The 17,528-nt window shown below is 47.9% G+C and overlaps 2 protein-coding genes and 1 long non-coding RNA gene across 3 annotated transcripts; 2 read left to right on the forward strand and 1 right to left on the reverse strand.

Moving 5' to 3' along the window:
- The first annotated feature begins 2,670 nt into the window (after positions 1 to 2,670).
- On the forward strand, positions 2,671 to 3,842 carry LOC114117294 (ribosomal protein eL22-like). The gene has a single exon (XM_027976117.3). It carries the CDS (start codon positions 2,692 to 2,694, stop codon positions 3,058 to 3,060), a length of 369 nt encoding a protein of 122 aa, XP_027831918.1. The 5' UTR covers positions 2,671 to 2,691; the 3' UTR covers positions 3,061 to 3,842.
- Positions 3,843 to 3,866: 24 nt separating this feature from the next.
- Positions 3,867 to 4,837, forward strand: LOC106991466 (density-regulated protein-like). Its single transcript, XM_042257227.2, has one exon. It carries the CDS (start codon positions 3,980 to 3,982, stop codon positions 4,574 to 4,576), a length of 597 nt encoding a protein of 198 aa, XP_042113161.1. The 5' UTR covers positions 3,867 to 3,979; the 3' UTR covers positions 4,577 to 4,837.
- A 3,802-nt stretch (positions 4,838 to 8,639) lies between these two features.
- LOC132657510 (uncharacterized) lies at positions 8,640 to 17,179 on the reverse strand. Its single transcript, XR_009595821.1, has 2 exons — positions 16,882 to 17,179; positions 8,640 to 13,828 (listed from the first exon to the last, which is right to left on the reverse strand). It is a non-coding gene; the product is annotated as an uncharacterized LOC132657510 (long non-coding RNA).
- Between the last annotated feature and the right edge of the window lie 349 nt (positions 17,180 to 17,528).

Consider the following 17,528-nt stretch of genomic DNA (forward strand, 5'->3'; position numbering starts at 1 on the left):
ATGTTCACCAAAAGTTAAAATGATAATACATATTCTAAGTCTCCTACATTTGAGGGACAGAATCCACAGGTCCAAGGTCGACACACCAGGAGGCTGGCCCTCTTCAGGCGCTTCTCCTGACCAGAGCTTTTGGAGTGCGGTGGCTGAGGAGAAGCCATCACCACCCCACCTCGGGGCTGAGTCAGGGGTCAGGGTTCCTGTCGCACTGTGTAGGCCTCTGCACCGCCTCCTGGCCTTCAGTGGCAGGGGCACTTCTCATGCAGAGCACTCCCCACAGCTCCATGAATGGAGGTTGGCTCCAGAGTAAAGGACATTTAAGACGGCAGAGTAGAAGGGTGTGCACTCATCTTCTCCTGCAACAAGTCCAAACTTACAACTTGCTGCTGAACAACCATTGACAGGAGAATGTTGGATCCCACCAAAAAAAGGTACCCACGTCCAAGAGCAAAGGAGAAGCCCCAGCAAGACGGTGCTGTGCTAAGTCAATTTAGTCGTGTCTGACTCTTTGTGACTCCATGGACTGTAGCTGATCAGGCTTCTTTGTCCATGGGGTTTTCCGGGCAAGAATACTGGAGTGGGTTGTCACTTCCTCCTCCAGGGGATCTTCCCAACCCAGGGATTGAACCAGTGTCTCTTAGTTCTCCTGCGTTGGCAGCCAGGTTCTTTCCCATTAGTGCCACCTGACAAGCCTCACAGCAAGACAGTAGGAAGGACGAAATCTTGTTAAGAATCAAACCCCATACCCACCAGAGATGCTCAGAGGGCTCAAACAAAACCTTGTGCACACCAGGAGACTCCAAGAGACGGTGCTAGACCTGCTCTGGAGAGTTTGAGTGTCTTCTGAGGAGGTATGGGCCAGCAGTGGCCTGCCACAGGGGCAGGGGCTCTGGGTGCAGCAGACTCAGGTGTGGCATAAGCTCTCTTGGAGGAGGTCGCCATTAACCCCCCCACAGTGACAGGAGAACTTGCACAGGACTGGGGAAACAGACTCTTAGAGGGCACAAACAAAACCTTGTGCACACCAGGACCCAGGAGAAAGGACCAGTGACCCCACAAGAGACTGACCCAGACTTGCCCTTGAGTGTCCAGGAGTCTGCAGGGGAGGCAGAGGTAAGCAGCAGCCTGGTGCAGGGTCGGGGGAAGGAGGTCAACATTATCTTCATTACCTCCACCATAGTTTGGCCTCAGGTCAAAAAACAGGGAGGGAACACAACCCCATCTGTCAACAGAAAATTGGATTAAAGATTTACTGAGCATAGCCCTGCCCATCAGAACAGGACCCAGTTTCCCCCTCAGTCAGTCTCTCCCATCAGGAAGCTTCCATAAGCCTGTTATCCTTATTCATCAGAGGGCAGACAGAATGAAAACCACAATCACAGAAAGATAATCAAACTGACTACATGGACTGCAGCCTTGTCTAACGCAATGAAACCATGAGCCATGCCATGTAGGGCCACCCAAAATGAATGGGTCATGGTGGAGAGTTCTGACAAAATGTGGCCCACTGGAGAAGGAATGCCAAATCACTTCACTATTCTTGCCTTGAGAACCCCATGAACAGTATGAAAAGGCAAAAATATAGGACACTGAAAGATGAACTCCCCAGGTCAATAGGTGCCCAATATGCTATTAGAGAACAGTGGAGAAATAACTCCAGAAAGAATGAAGAGACGAAGTCAAAGCAAAAACAATGCCCAGTTGTGGATGTGACAGGTGATGGAAGTAAAGTCCAATGCTGTAAAGACAGTATTGCATAGGAATCTGGAATGTTAGGTCCATGAATCAAGGTAAATTGGAAGTGGTCAAACAGGAGATGGCAAGAGTGAACATTGACATTTTAGGGATCAGTGAACTAAAATGGACTGGAATGGATGAATTTAACTCAGATGACCATTGTACCTACTACTGTGTTGCAAGAATCCCTTAGAAGAAATGGAGTAGCCCTCATAGTTAACAAAAGAGTCTGAAATGAGTTACTTTGGTGCAATCTCAAAAACGACAGAATGATCTCTTTTCATTTCCAAAGCAAACCATTCAATATCACAGTAATCCAAGTCTATGCCTCAAACAGTAATGCTGAAGAAGCTGAAGTTGAATGATTCTATGAAGACCTACAAGACCTTCTAGGAAAAAAAAAACACCCAAAAAAGTTGTCCTTTTCATCATAGGGGACTAGAATACAAAAGTAGGAAGTCAAGAAACACCTGGAGTAACAGGGAAATTTGGCCTTGGAATACAGAATGAAGCAGGGCAAAGGCTAAAAGAGTTTTGCCAAGAGACCACACTGGTCATAGCAAACACCTGCTTCCAGCAACACAAGAGAAGACTCTACACATGGACATTACCAGATGGTCAATACCAAAATCAGATTGGTTATTTTCTTTGCGGCCAAAGATGGAGAAGCTCTATACAGTCAGCAAAAACAAGATGGGGAGTTGACTGTGGCTCAGATCATGAACTCTTGATTGCCAAATTCAGACTTAAATTGAAGAAAGTAGGGCAAACCTCTAGACCATTCAGGTATGACCTAAATAAAATCCCTTATGATTATACAGTGGAAGTGACAAATAGATTCAAGGGATTAGATCTGATAGACAGAGTGCCTGAAGAACTATGGACAGAGGTTCCTGACATTGTACAGAAGGCAGGGATCAAGACCATCCCCAACTCATCGCGTGGCAAGCCTTCAAGATGGCACCGAAGAAAGACAAGAAGCCTAAGAAGTCAACCTGGAAGTTTAATTTGGATCTTACTCATCCAGTAGAAGATGGAATTTTTGATTCTGGAAATTTTGAACAGTTTCTGCGGGAAAAGGTTAAAGTGAATGGAAAAACTGGAAATCTTGGGAATGTCGTTCACATTGAACGCTTCAAGAATAAAATCATAGTCGTTTCTGAGAAACAGTTCTCTAAAAGGTATTTGAAGTACCTTACCAAGAAATACCTTAAAAAGAACAATCTTCGTGATTGGCTTCGTGTGGTTGCATCTGACAAGGAGACTTACGAGCTTCGTTACTTCCAGATTAGTCAAGATGAAGATGAATCTGAGTCTGAGGACTAGATGATGCCATCCTTCATAGGGCTTTGCTTGCTAATAAAACTAATTAAGCATACAAAAGAAACATCTTGAAATGGACCTTTAGGCTATCAGTGAATAAAAAACATTATTCTGTATGTTAAACATTCATCTTTTATTTAAGTGTATGCTGTTCATACAGTGCTGGTTTTCCTTTAATACTTTTTTATAATTTTATTGGAGTGTAGTTGATTTACAGTGTTGTGTTGGTTTCAGGTATATAGCAAAGTGAATGAGTTATACATATATATCCACTCATTCTTTTGTCATATAGACCATTACAGAGTATTGAGTACAGTTCCCTGTGCTATAACAGCAGTTTTTTAGTTATATGTTTTATGTATGCTAAGTTGCTTCAGTTGTGTCCAACTCTCTGCAAACCCATGGACTGTAGCCCGCCAGTCTCCTCTGTCCATGGGATTCTCCAGGCACGAATACTGGAGTGGGTTGCCATTTCCTGCTGTCATCTGTTTTATGTATAGTAGTGTACACGTGCCAGTGTCAGTCTCCCAATGTATCCTTCTCCCCCGTATCCCCTGGTAATCATAAGATTTCTGCATCTGATTTCTGTTTTGTAAATAAGCTTTTGTCCACCTTCCCCTTGCCCCCAAATATTTTGTATAAGCAATATTTAAATAGCTTATAGCTAGTGGAATTTCAGGATTTATCTAATGTACTGGTTTTACAGACGTCCTCAAGTTAAAAGTATATAGCAAAAACACAATTGGATGTAACTATATAATAAAATATTTAGATTTGAAAAAAAATGATCTCGCGGGACCGCCGCTGGTAGACGCGCTCTCGGGCGGCTCTGGCTGGAGAAGAGGAATCGCATGTGTCGCTTCAGCTGGCGGTAGTGGCGGAGCGGAGGCGGTGGAGGCTGTGCGACCGCCTGGGTTTTGAAATGGCTGCTGACATTTCTGAATCCGGTGGGCATGATTGCAGAGGAGACCAGAGGAGCAACACCAAGTTAGATGCAGATTACCCACTTCGAGTCCTTTACTGTGGAGTCTGTTCATTACCAACAGAGTACTGTGAATATATGTCTGATGTTGCTAAATGTAGACAATGGTTAGAGAAGAATTTTCCAAATGAGTTTGCAAAACTTACTGTAGAAAATTCACCCAAACAAGAAGCTGGAATTAGTGAGGGTCAAGGAACAGCAGGGGAAGAGGAAGAGAAGAAAAAGCAAAAGAGAGGTGGAAGGGGTCAAATAAAACAGAAAAAGAAAACTGTACCACAAAAGGTTACGATAGCCAAAATTCCCAGAGCAAAGAAGAAATATGTAACAAGAGTGTGTGGCCTTGCAACTTTTGAAACTGATCTTAAAGAAGCACAAAGATTTTTTGCTCAGAAATTCTCCTGTGGTGCCTCAGTAACAGGGGAGGATGAAATCATCATTCAGGGAGACTTTACAGATGATATTATTGATGTCATTCAGGAAAAATGGCCAGAGGTGGATGATGATAGCATTAAAGATCTTGGAGAAGTGAAGAAGTGATTTTGAAAATGTGTCTGTATTTAATGATCTGAGCTGATTGTTGATGTGGCCAAAGGGAGAGAGGCCTTTTAAAAATATATATATTTATCCTACAGTAAAACTGTAGCCTACCCTTCACCCTTGGAATTTTCACTGTTCTGTACAAGGCTGCTTGTTTTTTGGTGTTTTGGGTTTTTTTTCAATTGCCAAAGTCTAATAAACAGGAGAGACTGTCATGATTATGCATGAGATAGAATTTAGTCAAATAAAAATTTTTGGTCATTTGGAAAAAAAAAAAAAAAAAGACCATCCCCAAGAAAAAGAAATGCAAAAATCCAAAATGGTTGTCTGAGGAGGCCTTACAAATAGCTGAGAAAAGAAGAGAAGTGAAAGGCAAAGGAGGAAAAGAAAGACATACCTATTTAAGTACAGAGTTCCAAATAATAGCAAGGAGAGATAAGAAAATGATCATTGATCAATGCAAAGAAATAGAGGAAAACAATAGAATGGGAAGACTAGAGATCTCTTTAAGAAAATTAAATATACCATGGGAAATTTTCATGCAAAGATGGGCACAATAAAGGACAGAAATGGTATGGACCTAACAGAAGCAGAAAATGTTAAGTAAAGGTGGCAAGAATACACAGAAGAACTATATAAAAAAAGACCTTCATGACCCAGATAACCACAATGATATGATCACTCACCTAGAGCCAGACATCCTGGAATGTGAAGTCAAGTGGGCCTTAAGAAGCATCACTACAAAGAAAGTTAGTTGAGGTGATGAAATTCCAGTTGAGCTATTTCAAATCTTAAAAGATGATGCTGTGAAAGTGCTGCACTCAATATGCCAGCAAATTTGGAAAACAGAGCAGTGGCCACAAGACTGAAAAGGTCAGTTTTCATTCCAATCCCAAAAAAAGGCAATGCCAAAGAATGCTCAAACTACTACACAATTGCACTCATCTAACATGCTAGCAAAGTAATGCTCAAAATCCTCCAAGCCAGGCTTTGACAGTGCATGAGCCATGAACTTCCAGATGTCCAAGCTGGATTTAGAAAAGGCAGAGGAACCAGAGATCAAATTGCCAACATCCACTGGATCATTGAAAAAGCAAGAGAGTTCCAGATAAACATCTGCTTTACTGACTACACCAAAGCCTTTGACTGTGTGGATCACAACAAACTGTGGAAAATTCTTCAAGAGATGGGAATACCAGACCACCTGACCTGCCTCCTGAGAAACCTAGTTGCAGGTCAGGAAGCAACAGTTAGAACTGGACATGGAACAACAGACTGGTTCCAAATAGGAAAAGGAGCACATCGAGGCTGTATATTGTCACCCTGCTTATTTAACTTATATTCAGAGTACATCACACAAAATGCTGGGCTGGAAGAAGCACAAGCTGGAATCAAAATTGCCGGGAGAAATATCAATAACCTCAGATATGCAGATAACACAACCTTTATGGCAGAAAGTGAAGACAAACTAAAGAGCCTCTTGATGAAAGTGAAAGAGGAGAGTGAAAAGTCTGGCTTATAACTCAGCATTCAGAAAACTAAGATCATGGCATCCAGTCCCTTTACTTCATGGAAAATAGACTGAGAACAATGGAAACAGTGAGAGACTTTATTTTCTTGGGCTCCAAAATCACTGCAGATGGTGACTGCAGCCATGAAATTAAAAGACGCTTGCTCCTTGGAAGAAAAGCTATGACCAAACTAGACAGCATATTAGAAAGCAGAGACATTACTTTGCCAACAAATGTCTGTCTAGTCAAAGTTAGGGCTTTTCAGTAGTCATGTATGGATGTGAGAGTTAGACTATAAAGAAAGCTGAGGGCCGAAGAATTGATGATTTTGAACTGTGATATTGGAGAAGACTCTTGAGTGTCCCTTGGACTACAGCGAGATCCAACCAGTCCATCCTAAAAGAAATCAGTCCTGAATATTCGTTGGAAGGACTGATGCTGAAGCTGAAGCTCCAATACTTTGGCCACCTGATGTGAAGAACTGACTCATTGGAAAAGACCCTGATGCTGGGAAAGACTGAAGGTGGGAGGAGAAGGGGACGACAGGGGATGAGATGGTTGGATGGCATCGCTGATTCAATGGACACGAGTTTGAGTAAGCTCTGCGAGTTGGTGATGGACGGGTGTCACAAACAGACTCGACTGAGTGACTAACCGGAACTAAATCTTCAGACTGAGCTTCCCAGGTGGCAGTAGTGGTGAAGAACCTGCCTGCCAATGCAAGGGACGCAAGAAATGCGGATGCGATCCCTGGGTTGGGAAGATCCCCCAGGGGAGGGCATGGCAACCCGCTCCTCAGAATCCCATGGACAGAGGAGCCTGGCGGGCTATAGTCCATAGGGACTGAAGCGACTTAGCACACACACATGCACACTCAATCTTCTGGTAGTAAATAGATATACTTCCATTTGTTTGTTTTCTACTTGTTTTTATAAACTAATCAGGGCAGCATGCAATAGGTCACTGAAATAATTGCCCAAGCAGGGATTTTCAGCCGCAGAGCTAGGGCTGTCAGCATCCTCTCTGTGCAAATCTGCCTCCTGGGAGACAGCAGACCAGACACAGCAAAGGAACCAGAGGTCCTGCAAGTCTGGACACATGTGCAAAGCCAGGGGCCCTCTCCTCTCTCTCCCCACCTGAAAACAGGATCTGAGCTTTCTTTGTCACATTTGGATGTCCTCAGGATGAATGGCAGAGACGTAATAAACCTCGAAGGAGGTTCATTGCTGAGAGAGAATGAAGGGTAGTCACCAGGTTCCTGACTTAGACCCTGCAAGGTTTGCCTTCTGCTGGGATGTTTATCAGCCTGTGGTCTCAGGTGACTTAACACTTGGGGTCTCCGTGCCCTACTCGATGGGACTGAATGAGCCAGAAATAGCACCAGGGTGTGACAGGCACTCAGCAAACGTCCGTGAGTTGTGATGACTTCCATCTATCACTAGACTCTCATATCTTAGTGGGCATTTTTTTTAAGTTTTAAAAATCACATTTATTTCTTAAAAGTTAACATGTGCATAATAGGAAACCAAAAAACACAAGAAGCAAAAAACAAAGTCATTTATAATCACAAGCAGTTTACCATTTGATGTGTCCTTCTAGGTCTCATTTGTGTATTTTCACAACTAAGCACCCATTTGTATGTAATTAAGGTCACACAGGTACGTATCATGCTGTTTCACACATCATGAATATTTACCACTTCCAAGTCCCAAAACTATGAGTATTTTGATAACCAAGAATACATGACAACAACTCAATCTGGAAGGAAAAAAAAATGTTAATTTAAAAACAACTTGTCAGTAATAACTTGATCCAACACATTGAATTATTTTATACTTTGTGTTTACTATTATTTACTGAATTGACTTTGCTTTCACTTATTTAAAGAAATTTTAATTACTTCTTATAAATATTGAACTTTGCTTTCCTCCTAATGAAAAAAAATCAGTGAACTTGGTTTCTCCAATGGCCCTCTACTTCTTTACAGTGGATGTTCACTTGGGTCAGTCCCTGTGAATACACTTCCAGAAAGAGGCCAAAAACACAGATTCTGCTGAGGCTCACCCCTCATTTATTTCTGGAGTCCTGAGAGATTGGTGTTTGCTTGATGATGGTGGAAGTAGTCAACTACAGTCTACAGACAGGGTCTGGCCACTACCTTTTTGTGTGCTCCCTGCAAGTCTAAGAATAGCCTTACATTATTAAATGGCTGGAAATTAATCAAAACAAGAATACTTTGTGAAGGTATGTGAAATTCAAATTTCAGTGTCCATAAATAGTTTTGGACTTCCCTGGTGGTCTAGTGGTTAAGAATCTGCAGGGGATATGGATTCGATCCCTGGTTCAGGAAGATTCCACATGCTGAGTCAGCTAAGCCCATGAGCTGCAACTACCAAGCCCGAGTGTTGCAACTATGGAAGTCTGCATGCCTAGAGCCTGTGCTCCGCAACAAGAGAAGCCGCCACAATAAGCAGCCCAAGCACTGCAACAAAGGGTAGCCCCTGCTTGCTGCAACTAGAGAAAGACCCAGCGCAACCAAAAATAAATAAACATTTTTTTAAAAATACAGTTTTATTGGAACACAGCCATGCTCACTAGAAAGGGTATATTATAGCTCCTTACATGTTGTCTATTTACCTGAAAGGAGCTATAATACATATAACATATTTATTATTGCATTATTATACACACATATACATTATTTGTATAATACATATTGTACATATAATATACATGATATATATAATAGTATGTATAGTAAAAGCTATTTACATACTATCTATTTACACATCATCTATTTACATATTGTTTATATCTACATATCATCTATTGCTACCACAGCAGATTTGATATTACAACAGATGTTTTATGTTCTGCAAAGCTCTTTACAAAAAAGGTTCAACAACTTCTGGCCCAGGGTAAGGAGTTAGCATTCCTAAGGCCCATGCTCTGGTTCCAGGGAAGAATTTTTACGCATAGGCCACTCAGTTACCCTCGCCTTTTTTACCTCCCCCACCTCCTGCCCCAGACAGGGTTAACATGGATAACCCCACTCACCCTAGATAGCGTGTTCTTTGGGGACATGAAACCAGGAAGAAGAAGAACACCTAATGGGCGCCCTCTTCTTGCCAGACATCGGCCCACTTAAAGACGTGATCTCACTCACAGACTTAGAGAACGAACTCACGGTTGCTGGGGAGGAAAAATGCAGGGGGAAAGGGATAGGGAGTTTGGAATGGACTTGTACACACTGTTGTATTTAGGGAACTCTCCTCAATGCTATGTGGCAGCCTGGATGGAAGGGGACTTTGAGGGAGAATGGGTACATGTGTAAGCATATATATTCCTGAATCCCTTTCCTGTTCACCTGAAACTGTCACAACATTGTCTGTTAATTGGCTATACCCCAATACAAAATAAAAAATTTAAAAGACAAAGACATCATCCAGTGGGTGGCAAAATTCCCATTTCAAGGATGACAACACCGAGGCTCAGAAAGAGAAATAATCTGCCCTAACTTGCACAGCTAATAAGTGGCATAGCCTGGATTGGAACACAGCCTTGCCAAGGCCAGAACCATTCTGACAACAATACCCACACCCTGGTTTAGAATTATTTGACCAAGCAGAAGGAAGAAGGAGGCAGGTGATGACTGCTGGGCGCCCCCCCCACACCTCCCCACTCCCACCCTTACCCTCACCCCGGGCCTCCACCCGAGCTCTCTTGGGTTACACCCCATCCACCCCACCCCAGCAGTGTTCCTGCCGCATTCCCAGCCTTGGCCCTCGCCTGCATTTCCACCCAACCCTGGCAGCCAGAATAAACATGGCCTGCCCCAGCATCCACTCACATGGAGCCCGCGAGCCCACCTCCCTGGACCACAGCCTGGGATTCGGGACAGTGATGCAAAGGACAGCCTGCAGGTGTGTGCAGACAGCGGCCCTGGACCAGCCAGGAGATGTGCATCCACGGACAACACTCACCTGTGTAGGGTGGTTTTCCTGGACTGAAACGGGCCATTCTATCTGCTTTTTTTTTTAAAATATATCCTCTCCTATTAGCCAGGCCTCGCCAAGGAGAAAAGGGGCAGTCTTGGCACACGTTCTGCGTTAGAAAGAGGAGGTATTTTATGAGGTCCCCAGCCTCTGCAGACTGTGCGTCCCCTCCCCACAGAGAGTCTCGACTGCCAAAAGCCTGCCTCCCGCTCCGGGCCTCCTCTGGCCAGGCAGACAGCAGCCAGTTCCTGGCCTCCTGAGACTCTGTCCCCATGAGGTGCCCCCGAGGCAGCCCACCTTAAACTTCATGGAACACTGGTTTCCGCTCGACCAGAGGTTCTTCAGTCCAACTCCTCAGTCAGCACTGCCAGCTGTTCTGCCTGGGGCAAAGTCTCCAGTCGTCAAAGAGTCGTGTGTGTGTGTGTGTGTGTGTGTATGTGACTGTGTGTGTCTCCATGGGAGTGTGTGCATCTGTGTGTGTCTGTAGGTGTCTACTTGGATATGTCTGTGTGCGTGTTTATCTTTGTGTCTGTGCAAGATTGTGTCTGTGTATGTATTGGTATGTGTCTGTGTGTGTCTCCACTTGAGTGTGTGTATGTGAGTGCATCTGTGTGTGTCTATTTGAATATGTCTCTTGTTTATCTTTGTGTCTGTGTGTGTGTTTGTACATGTCTGTGTGTGTCTCTGTGCAGGTGTGTCTACATGTCTCTGTGTGTGTCTGTGTTTCTTTGTGTCTGTGTGTTTGTGTATTAGTGTGTCTGTGTGTGTCTCTGTGTGTGTGCGTGTTTATCTTTGTGTCTGAATGTCTGTGTGTATCTCTGCGTATGGGTGTCTCTGTATATGTGTGTCTGTGTGTCCACGCATCCATGCACCGAGTTACAGTTTGTGAAGCCTTGCTCAGAGGCGTGTCTCTCGCAGAGCAGGGACTTCCCGGAAGGTCCCCGCACTAGGCACCCGTGGCAGCAGAGCTCCCAGGTGTCACTGTCGGCCAGGCCGTTACCTGGCACCTGGAGCCACCTCACACCTGAGCATACCACAACCTGCTCACCAGTCACCCCGCACCCGCTCATGGTTCCCCACAGGCAGTTCCAGATGCGGCCTCTAAAACACAGGGCCCATCACGTCTCTCTCTGTCCCGTCACACTGAAAATGGAAACTGCGGTCATCCTTACGCTAGGGGACCTGACTCAGCGCTCCTCAGACGTTCACAAAAAGGACGTGGGGTCACCGTAAGTAAAACGCAGAATCTCTTTGGGAGGTCTGGGGTGGGGCCTGGGAATCTGCGCTTCCCATGAGCACCCAGGCAACACCAGGCTGCGGGTCTAGAAACTCAGTGAGCACGGAGACCTCTGGTGAGCTACCCTGCCTGTCCCTCCCCCAGGGCTGCTCCTGCCCAGCAGGCATCCTTCCATCACAGAAATTCTCTTCACTCAGATTTCCCCAGGGTTCACTCCTCACTCCTATAGGGTCTCTGCCCCTACACCGCTTCAGAGTGGCTTTCCCAGCCACTCCATGAACAGCTGGCAAACTCCTGCATCTGCCTGTTCCCAACCCATTCTCTCCTCTGTCTCTCACCGGCCCTCATCACTCTGTGCCCCACCTTGCCTATATTCCCCATGGCACTCTTCACCTAGCAGTGGGGGAATGCCAGCCCCATGAAGCAGAGCCTGGCACACAGACACTGCTCAACAAATATCTAGTGGATGAATGAAGAAATGCATGAATGAAGGCACACATCTGAAATCTTTCACCGCTTTTGCTCCCGAGGCTGTGTCCCAGCAACTCTATTTCCTAACTGGTGGGCAGCAGGTCACCTTGTGTTTTATTATGAAACACAGGGTCAAGACGAAATGACTGATTTGAAGGTGGGGCAGCAGAGCCTCAGCCATGCTCCACTGCACAGGGCACACGCCCACCAAGCCAGGCCCTGCCCCTACCCTTGAGAAGCCCCCAGTGTGCTGTGAGAAAACCAGCAATTACAGTGCAGTGTTACTGTGCTGGGAGGCAGGAAAATAAACGGGCCAAGAGCAGAAACCCCTGGGCCAGCCTTGGCTGGGGGAAGGGGGCGCTGGGGACTGAATGGGGCAGTCGGATGGAGCTTCCTGGAAAAAATACTGCATGAGCTAAAGGAAACCGTACAAGATGAATAGGGGTTTACTCAGCCGAAGAGTAAAGGTCCTGGAGCAAGTGTGCTGGCGGGGGTGGGGGTGGGAGGTAACCAGGTGAAGTGAGGAAATACCCAGCAGAGGCCAGTCTAGAAGCCCTACTCTGGGGCCATCCAGGAACACCGCTAACTTAAGCCCTGCATCTTGTTTGTGGCTGAACTGGCTCGTCAGCAAGCAGGCAGCACCCCCACAGAAGCAAGAGCTGGCATTTACTGGACTCTTGGTATGGGATTTTATGAGAGCTAATCCCAGCCTCGCTGCTGTCCTCCCTTACAAATGAAGTAGCTGGAGACAGGAAGTGGGGAGGGCAGAGCTGGGATCTGAACCAGACCGCCAGACCCCAAAGCCAGCATCATCGCCCTACTGCCCCTCTCTGACACATTCGGCCTTAGCCCCAACCCCGTGGCCCCTACAGGTGGTGGCCAAAAGGGAGAGGCTCCACAACCAGTGGCTGACTGGCTAACCAACTGAATGTACCCCCTGCTCCTCCAGCTTCTAGTGGCTTCCCTGTTAGGTGTCTGTGGAGCCACCAGCCCAGAACAGGTCACGGGTGAGGGTTCAGCGCCATGACACATCCTAAGGACAAAGGAGGGAAGAGCTTGCGAGGTGGTAGGAGAGGTGAGGAGGGCTTCGTGCAGGGGCTGTTAATAACCAGGGGCCACCCTGAGGCTGGGAATGACTGAAGGCCAAAGGAGAAGAGGGGGCAGAGGGTGAGACAGTTAGCATCACTGATTTAATGGACATGAACTTGCGCAAATTCCAGGAGATACTGGAAGACAGGGAGGTCTGGCATGGTGCAGCCCATGGGGCTGCAAAGAGTCTTAGTGACTGAACAACAGCTGAGAGGCAGCACTGGGCAGTTTCCAAACACTGGCCAACACACACATTCCGGGGCTCCTACCCTAGAATGTTGGCCTGGGACATCTAGGCTGGGAACCCAGGAATCTGCATGTTGACAAGCTCCCCAGATTTTATACATTCTGGAAGACATTCACAGATAAAGCCAACAGAGCTGGGCACTTGACCAGGGTTCAAATCCCACCTCCAGCTCTGGGCTACCTGATCTTAAGTGACTCTCTTAACCCTGTAAGCCCCAGATAAGTAGAAGGCAAGGTTTGAAACCTGTTTGTTTTTCCAGCTCTCAGCTGGGATGGTGATAGGGGAAGTTCCTGGTTAAAGGACTACACAAGAGCATTCATGAGCTTGGCACTGTGGATGCAATGGGGGTGGGGGTAAATTCAGAACTGGGGCTTAACAGACACACACTACTATACATAAAATGGATAAACAGCAAGGGCCTACTGTACAGCACAGGAAACTGCATTTAACATCTTGTAATAACCTATAAAGGAAAAGAACCTGAGAAAGAATATGCGTGTGTGCTGGGTCGCTTCAGTCGTGTCCAACTCTTTGCAACCCTATAGACTTCACTCCACCAGGCTTCTCTGTCCACACGATTCTCTAGGCAATACTGGAGTGGGTTGCTATTTCCTCTTCTAGGGGATCTTCACGACCCAGAAATCAAACCTGTGTTTCTTGCATCTCCTGCATTGGCGGCAGATTCTTTACCACTAGCACCACCTGAAAAGGAATATATATATATAAACTGAATACTTAGCTGTATACCTGAAACACTGTAAATCAACTATGTTTTGTTTTTTGTTTTTTAAAAAAGGCATAGTTTTTTTCCCCCCTTTTCTGGGAGAAAAAATGGGACAGAGCCCTGGGAGCACAGGGCAGGTACAGTGTGGTGGCCCATCCAGGGCCAGCAAGTTCCGCTGCAGGTAACAGGGCTGGCTCTCTGGGGGGCCCACCTCTGCCCGTGAGCTGCTGGCTCTGGGTTGGAAGGCAGCTCCAGCCTGCCCTGCTGGGTCCTTGCACCTCCTGTGCCCGCCCCACACTGGGAGAGCTGAGTCATGGAAAAAGTTAGTTCTTTGGGCTGCAGCTTACCTCCCTCCTCCATCAAGCCTACAAAGGCTCCTTTCACGTTTCCAGGAGTGGAGAGAAAACTGTGGGGCCCTCTCCCAGGCTGGGATGTGAAATTTCAAACTTCACCCTGGAGTTAAATTCCCCACCCCCTGCTCCCAAGTAAGGGAGGAGGGGGTACCAAGAGCCAAAAACACAGATAGGAGGAGGTGAGAGAGGAGGGGGAGGGGTCGTGTCCCATTTAGTTCCTACTGAAGCCAGGTCATGGGGACCCTCTGGACCAGCCCACTGGACTGTGCATCCCCTAGCTCAGTACCCCCCTTGCCTCCATCCTCCCTGGGAAGTTGGGGGACATAGAGGAGGCGACAGACAGAACCTCTCTGGGAAGCTGATGATGGAAGAGGCCTGAGTCCACAGGATGCAAGGCTGGTAAAACTCATATCCTGAAGGTGGAACAAGTAGAAAAAAGGTGTCCTATTCCTGACCACAGTTTGTCTTTTAGGGCTACCTGACGTGTTCCTTTATGGGCTTCCCAGGTGGCACTAGTGGTAAAGAATCCACCTGCCGACCTGCTGATGCAGGGGACAGAAGAGACACTGGATCCATCCCTGGGTCAGGAAGATGCCCTGGAGGAAGCCATGGCAACCCACTCCAGTATTCCTGCCTGGAGAATCCCATGGACAGGAGTCTGGCCGGCTACAGTCCATAGGCTCACAAAGAAAGAGTTGAACACAACTGAAGCGACCTGGCACGCACGCACGACATGTTCCTTTATACTGATTTCACTCTAAACCTGATTTTTGGGAGAGGTTAAGGGAAGTCCCCTGTGTGGCCTTGAGTTGAATGAGTCACTTACATTGCTGAGCCCAGTGTTAATACAGTGGCATCGTGATGCCCACCCCTGGAGACTGTTTCGGAGATGAAGTCAAAGTACATGTAACAGTCCTGATACACTGAAGGTTAATTCGGGTTCTCAACCCCCTTCCCACTCAAACGTACACCCAAGGCAAATGTAAGTGGGACCTAGAGGTCTCCCAGCTGATCTGGTATCTGAACAGGGTTGGCAGGCTGGTGAGCATCAGTGGATTTCGGTGAACACACTGCTGGGTTTAAGAGTTGCTTCACATCCCTGTGTTTCAATAACCTACTCCACACAGCAGCGATTGTGTGGGGAAGTGGAGCTATGATACTTGCAAGCCTTTTTAGGCTTGAAGTGTTCATGTTAGGTGGGAGAAAAGCCTGGAAGGAAAAGGATGGCTGGTAGGGTAGCAGGAACACTGGAGGCTGGAGACTTGGGCAGCTTGGAGGCGCAGTATCACACCCACACCACTAGGCGGCGTCGAGGATAACAGATGAGAACAGGCTGCGCGCAGGGGTTTCAGCGCCAGACTTTCCCAGTTGTCTTGGCAGGCCCCGCAGACACCCGCCACCGCTGGGTGGGGAGAGCCTCTCCAGGGCTGGGATTTCTTTCCCATTTTTACAGGCCTCCTAGGTGGGAGGAGGCCGTCATGTGGACCAAGTCCTGCCTTTAGCTGTGGCCTGGGAGTCTAGGAAGGCAATGGCCTGTCTTGGGGTCCTATTTTTGGAGGGTTGGATGGAGGCAGGAGGGAGCCTGGTCCTCTCCTCCTGCCAGAATAGGGTGGGGTGGGATGGGGTAGGAAAAGGAATCATATCTGGATCTGGAGCCATCCCTCCTGCACTACCTGGCAGACTGGGATAATGATACCCCCCCCTTGCAAGGTCAGTGGGAGGCTTCAGTTTCAGAATCGAAGCCCTCAGTCTAGGATAGTCTGTCATCCAGCCACGCTCTTCCTACCCCTTTTTGCTCTTCCAGCGGGTGACATAATGACTTCCCAAATTCACCTAGAAGGAAGATCCACGCGGCCAGAAGTTTTCTCCAAAGCTACAGGGTCTTTGCAGCCCAGGGAGGAGTTAAACCCCCAGCCACCCCCTCCCCAAACCAGCTTTTCTCAAAGTGACATTCTCCCCGGATCCTCAGCAGATCATTAAACGGTACTGATTCGAACAAGCCTCTCGCTGGAGAAGCGCTGGCCCAGATTACAGGGCAAGCTCCCTGGCTCATCCTCTCTTCCTCCAGGCCTGGGACCATCAGGGGCAGCAGGAGGCAAGTCCGATCAGTGATTTTCACTGGCGCTGCTTTTTCGTGACTCACCTCCCAGACTTTTTCTGCAACAGACAACTCTAAATAGCTGGGTCCCACCCTCCGGCAGGGGAGACATTCTCGTTGGGAGAAAGCAAGAGGTTACAAGGTGGGCCCAACCCCACCCCGCGGAGGGCAGCCCAGGGAGACCCAAAGAGAGAAGTCCGCCTGCACAGGATGGGGAGGGGTAGGGGCAGGGGCTTGTGGGGGGGGGAACGGGGGGGGGGGGTCAGGTTTAGCAAGTTTTGTTTACAGGAGTTTGTTAAGGAAATTGCTGTCAGTCAAGGTAATTCTAGCCCAGATGAGCAATAAATACGCTCCCAGCTAATCTTATGGGGATTTTATTGACACCTCGGGGGCAGAGGTTCCCTTACCCTGCCCACCCCCACCCCTCAAAGCAAAACCTTGCTCCCCAGCGGTTCCCCGTCGCTCCCCCCGCTCCCCCGGCCCTTACAACACGAGGGACTCGGGTTAGACTTAGAAAGTGCTCTCTAAGTGAAGACAGGAGGCTTCTGAGTAAGGGTCAGAAGTGGCTTCCTGGTCCTACCTGGAGGCAGGGGACGATCAAATGACCTGATATAAACCCTGGGCGACCTGATGGAACAAGGCGAGCGTAAGCTCCCCCGTGGCTGCCCGGCAGGCACACACCGGAGGTCACCTGGCCTGCAGGCTTCCCTGCTCAGGCAGACCGAGCCCCAGGCCAGAAGGCATGCTTCGAGGAGGGAGCCGGTTCGCTGGAGTCGGTTCCAGCGTGTGCGAGTTACTGTGGCGAGCCCTCAGGGACACAGCCGGCAAGCCCCTGCTTGCAGCTAGGGGAGCCGGCCTGGGGAGAGCGGTGTCTCTGCGAGCCCGTGTGCGCGCCCGGGCGCGCACCCCGCCACTGCGCAGGGGGAGGGGAGCCCGCGGCAGCCACTCAGAGGAACCATAGCGAAGCCTCAGAACAACTTTAACTGTCAATCAGACTTAATGGGGTATTATAAAAAAAAAAAATGGGGGGGAAAAAGGGCAGCCCTCTCGTTCTGAGCCGCGGCTGTCCCAGGAGCGAACGGATAAGGCGGCGTAGACTCAGTCGTCCGATCCACTCGCGCTCCGCACCCGGGCCCTCTCCAAGTTGGAAAGGACAAAAAGAAGGCAATAAATGCTAACAAGGGAGAGAGAGGGAGCCGGATCGAGCGGCAACTCCCAGCCTCCGCT

The sequence above is a fragment of the Ovis aries genome, chromosome 12 (assembly GCF_016772045.2).
Source record: "Ovis aries strain OAR_USU_Benz2616 breed Rambouillet chromosome 12, ARS-UI_Ramb_v3.0, whole genome shotgun sequence".
Lineage (NCBI taxonomy): Eukaryota > Metazoa > Chordata > Mammalia > Artiodactyla > Bovidae > Ovis > Ovis aries.

Bases quoted from the DNA above. Each gene is read 5' to 3' on its own strand.
- LOC114117294 (XM_027976117.3), top strand. From the start codon at position 2,692: ATGGCACCGAAGAAAGACAAGAAGCCTAAGAAGTCAACCTGGAAGTTT.
- LOC106991466 (XM_042257227.2), top strand. From the start codon at position 3,980: ATGGCTGCTGACATTTCTGAATCCGGTGGGCATGATTGCAGAGGAGAC.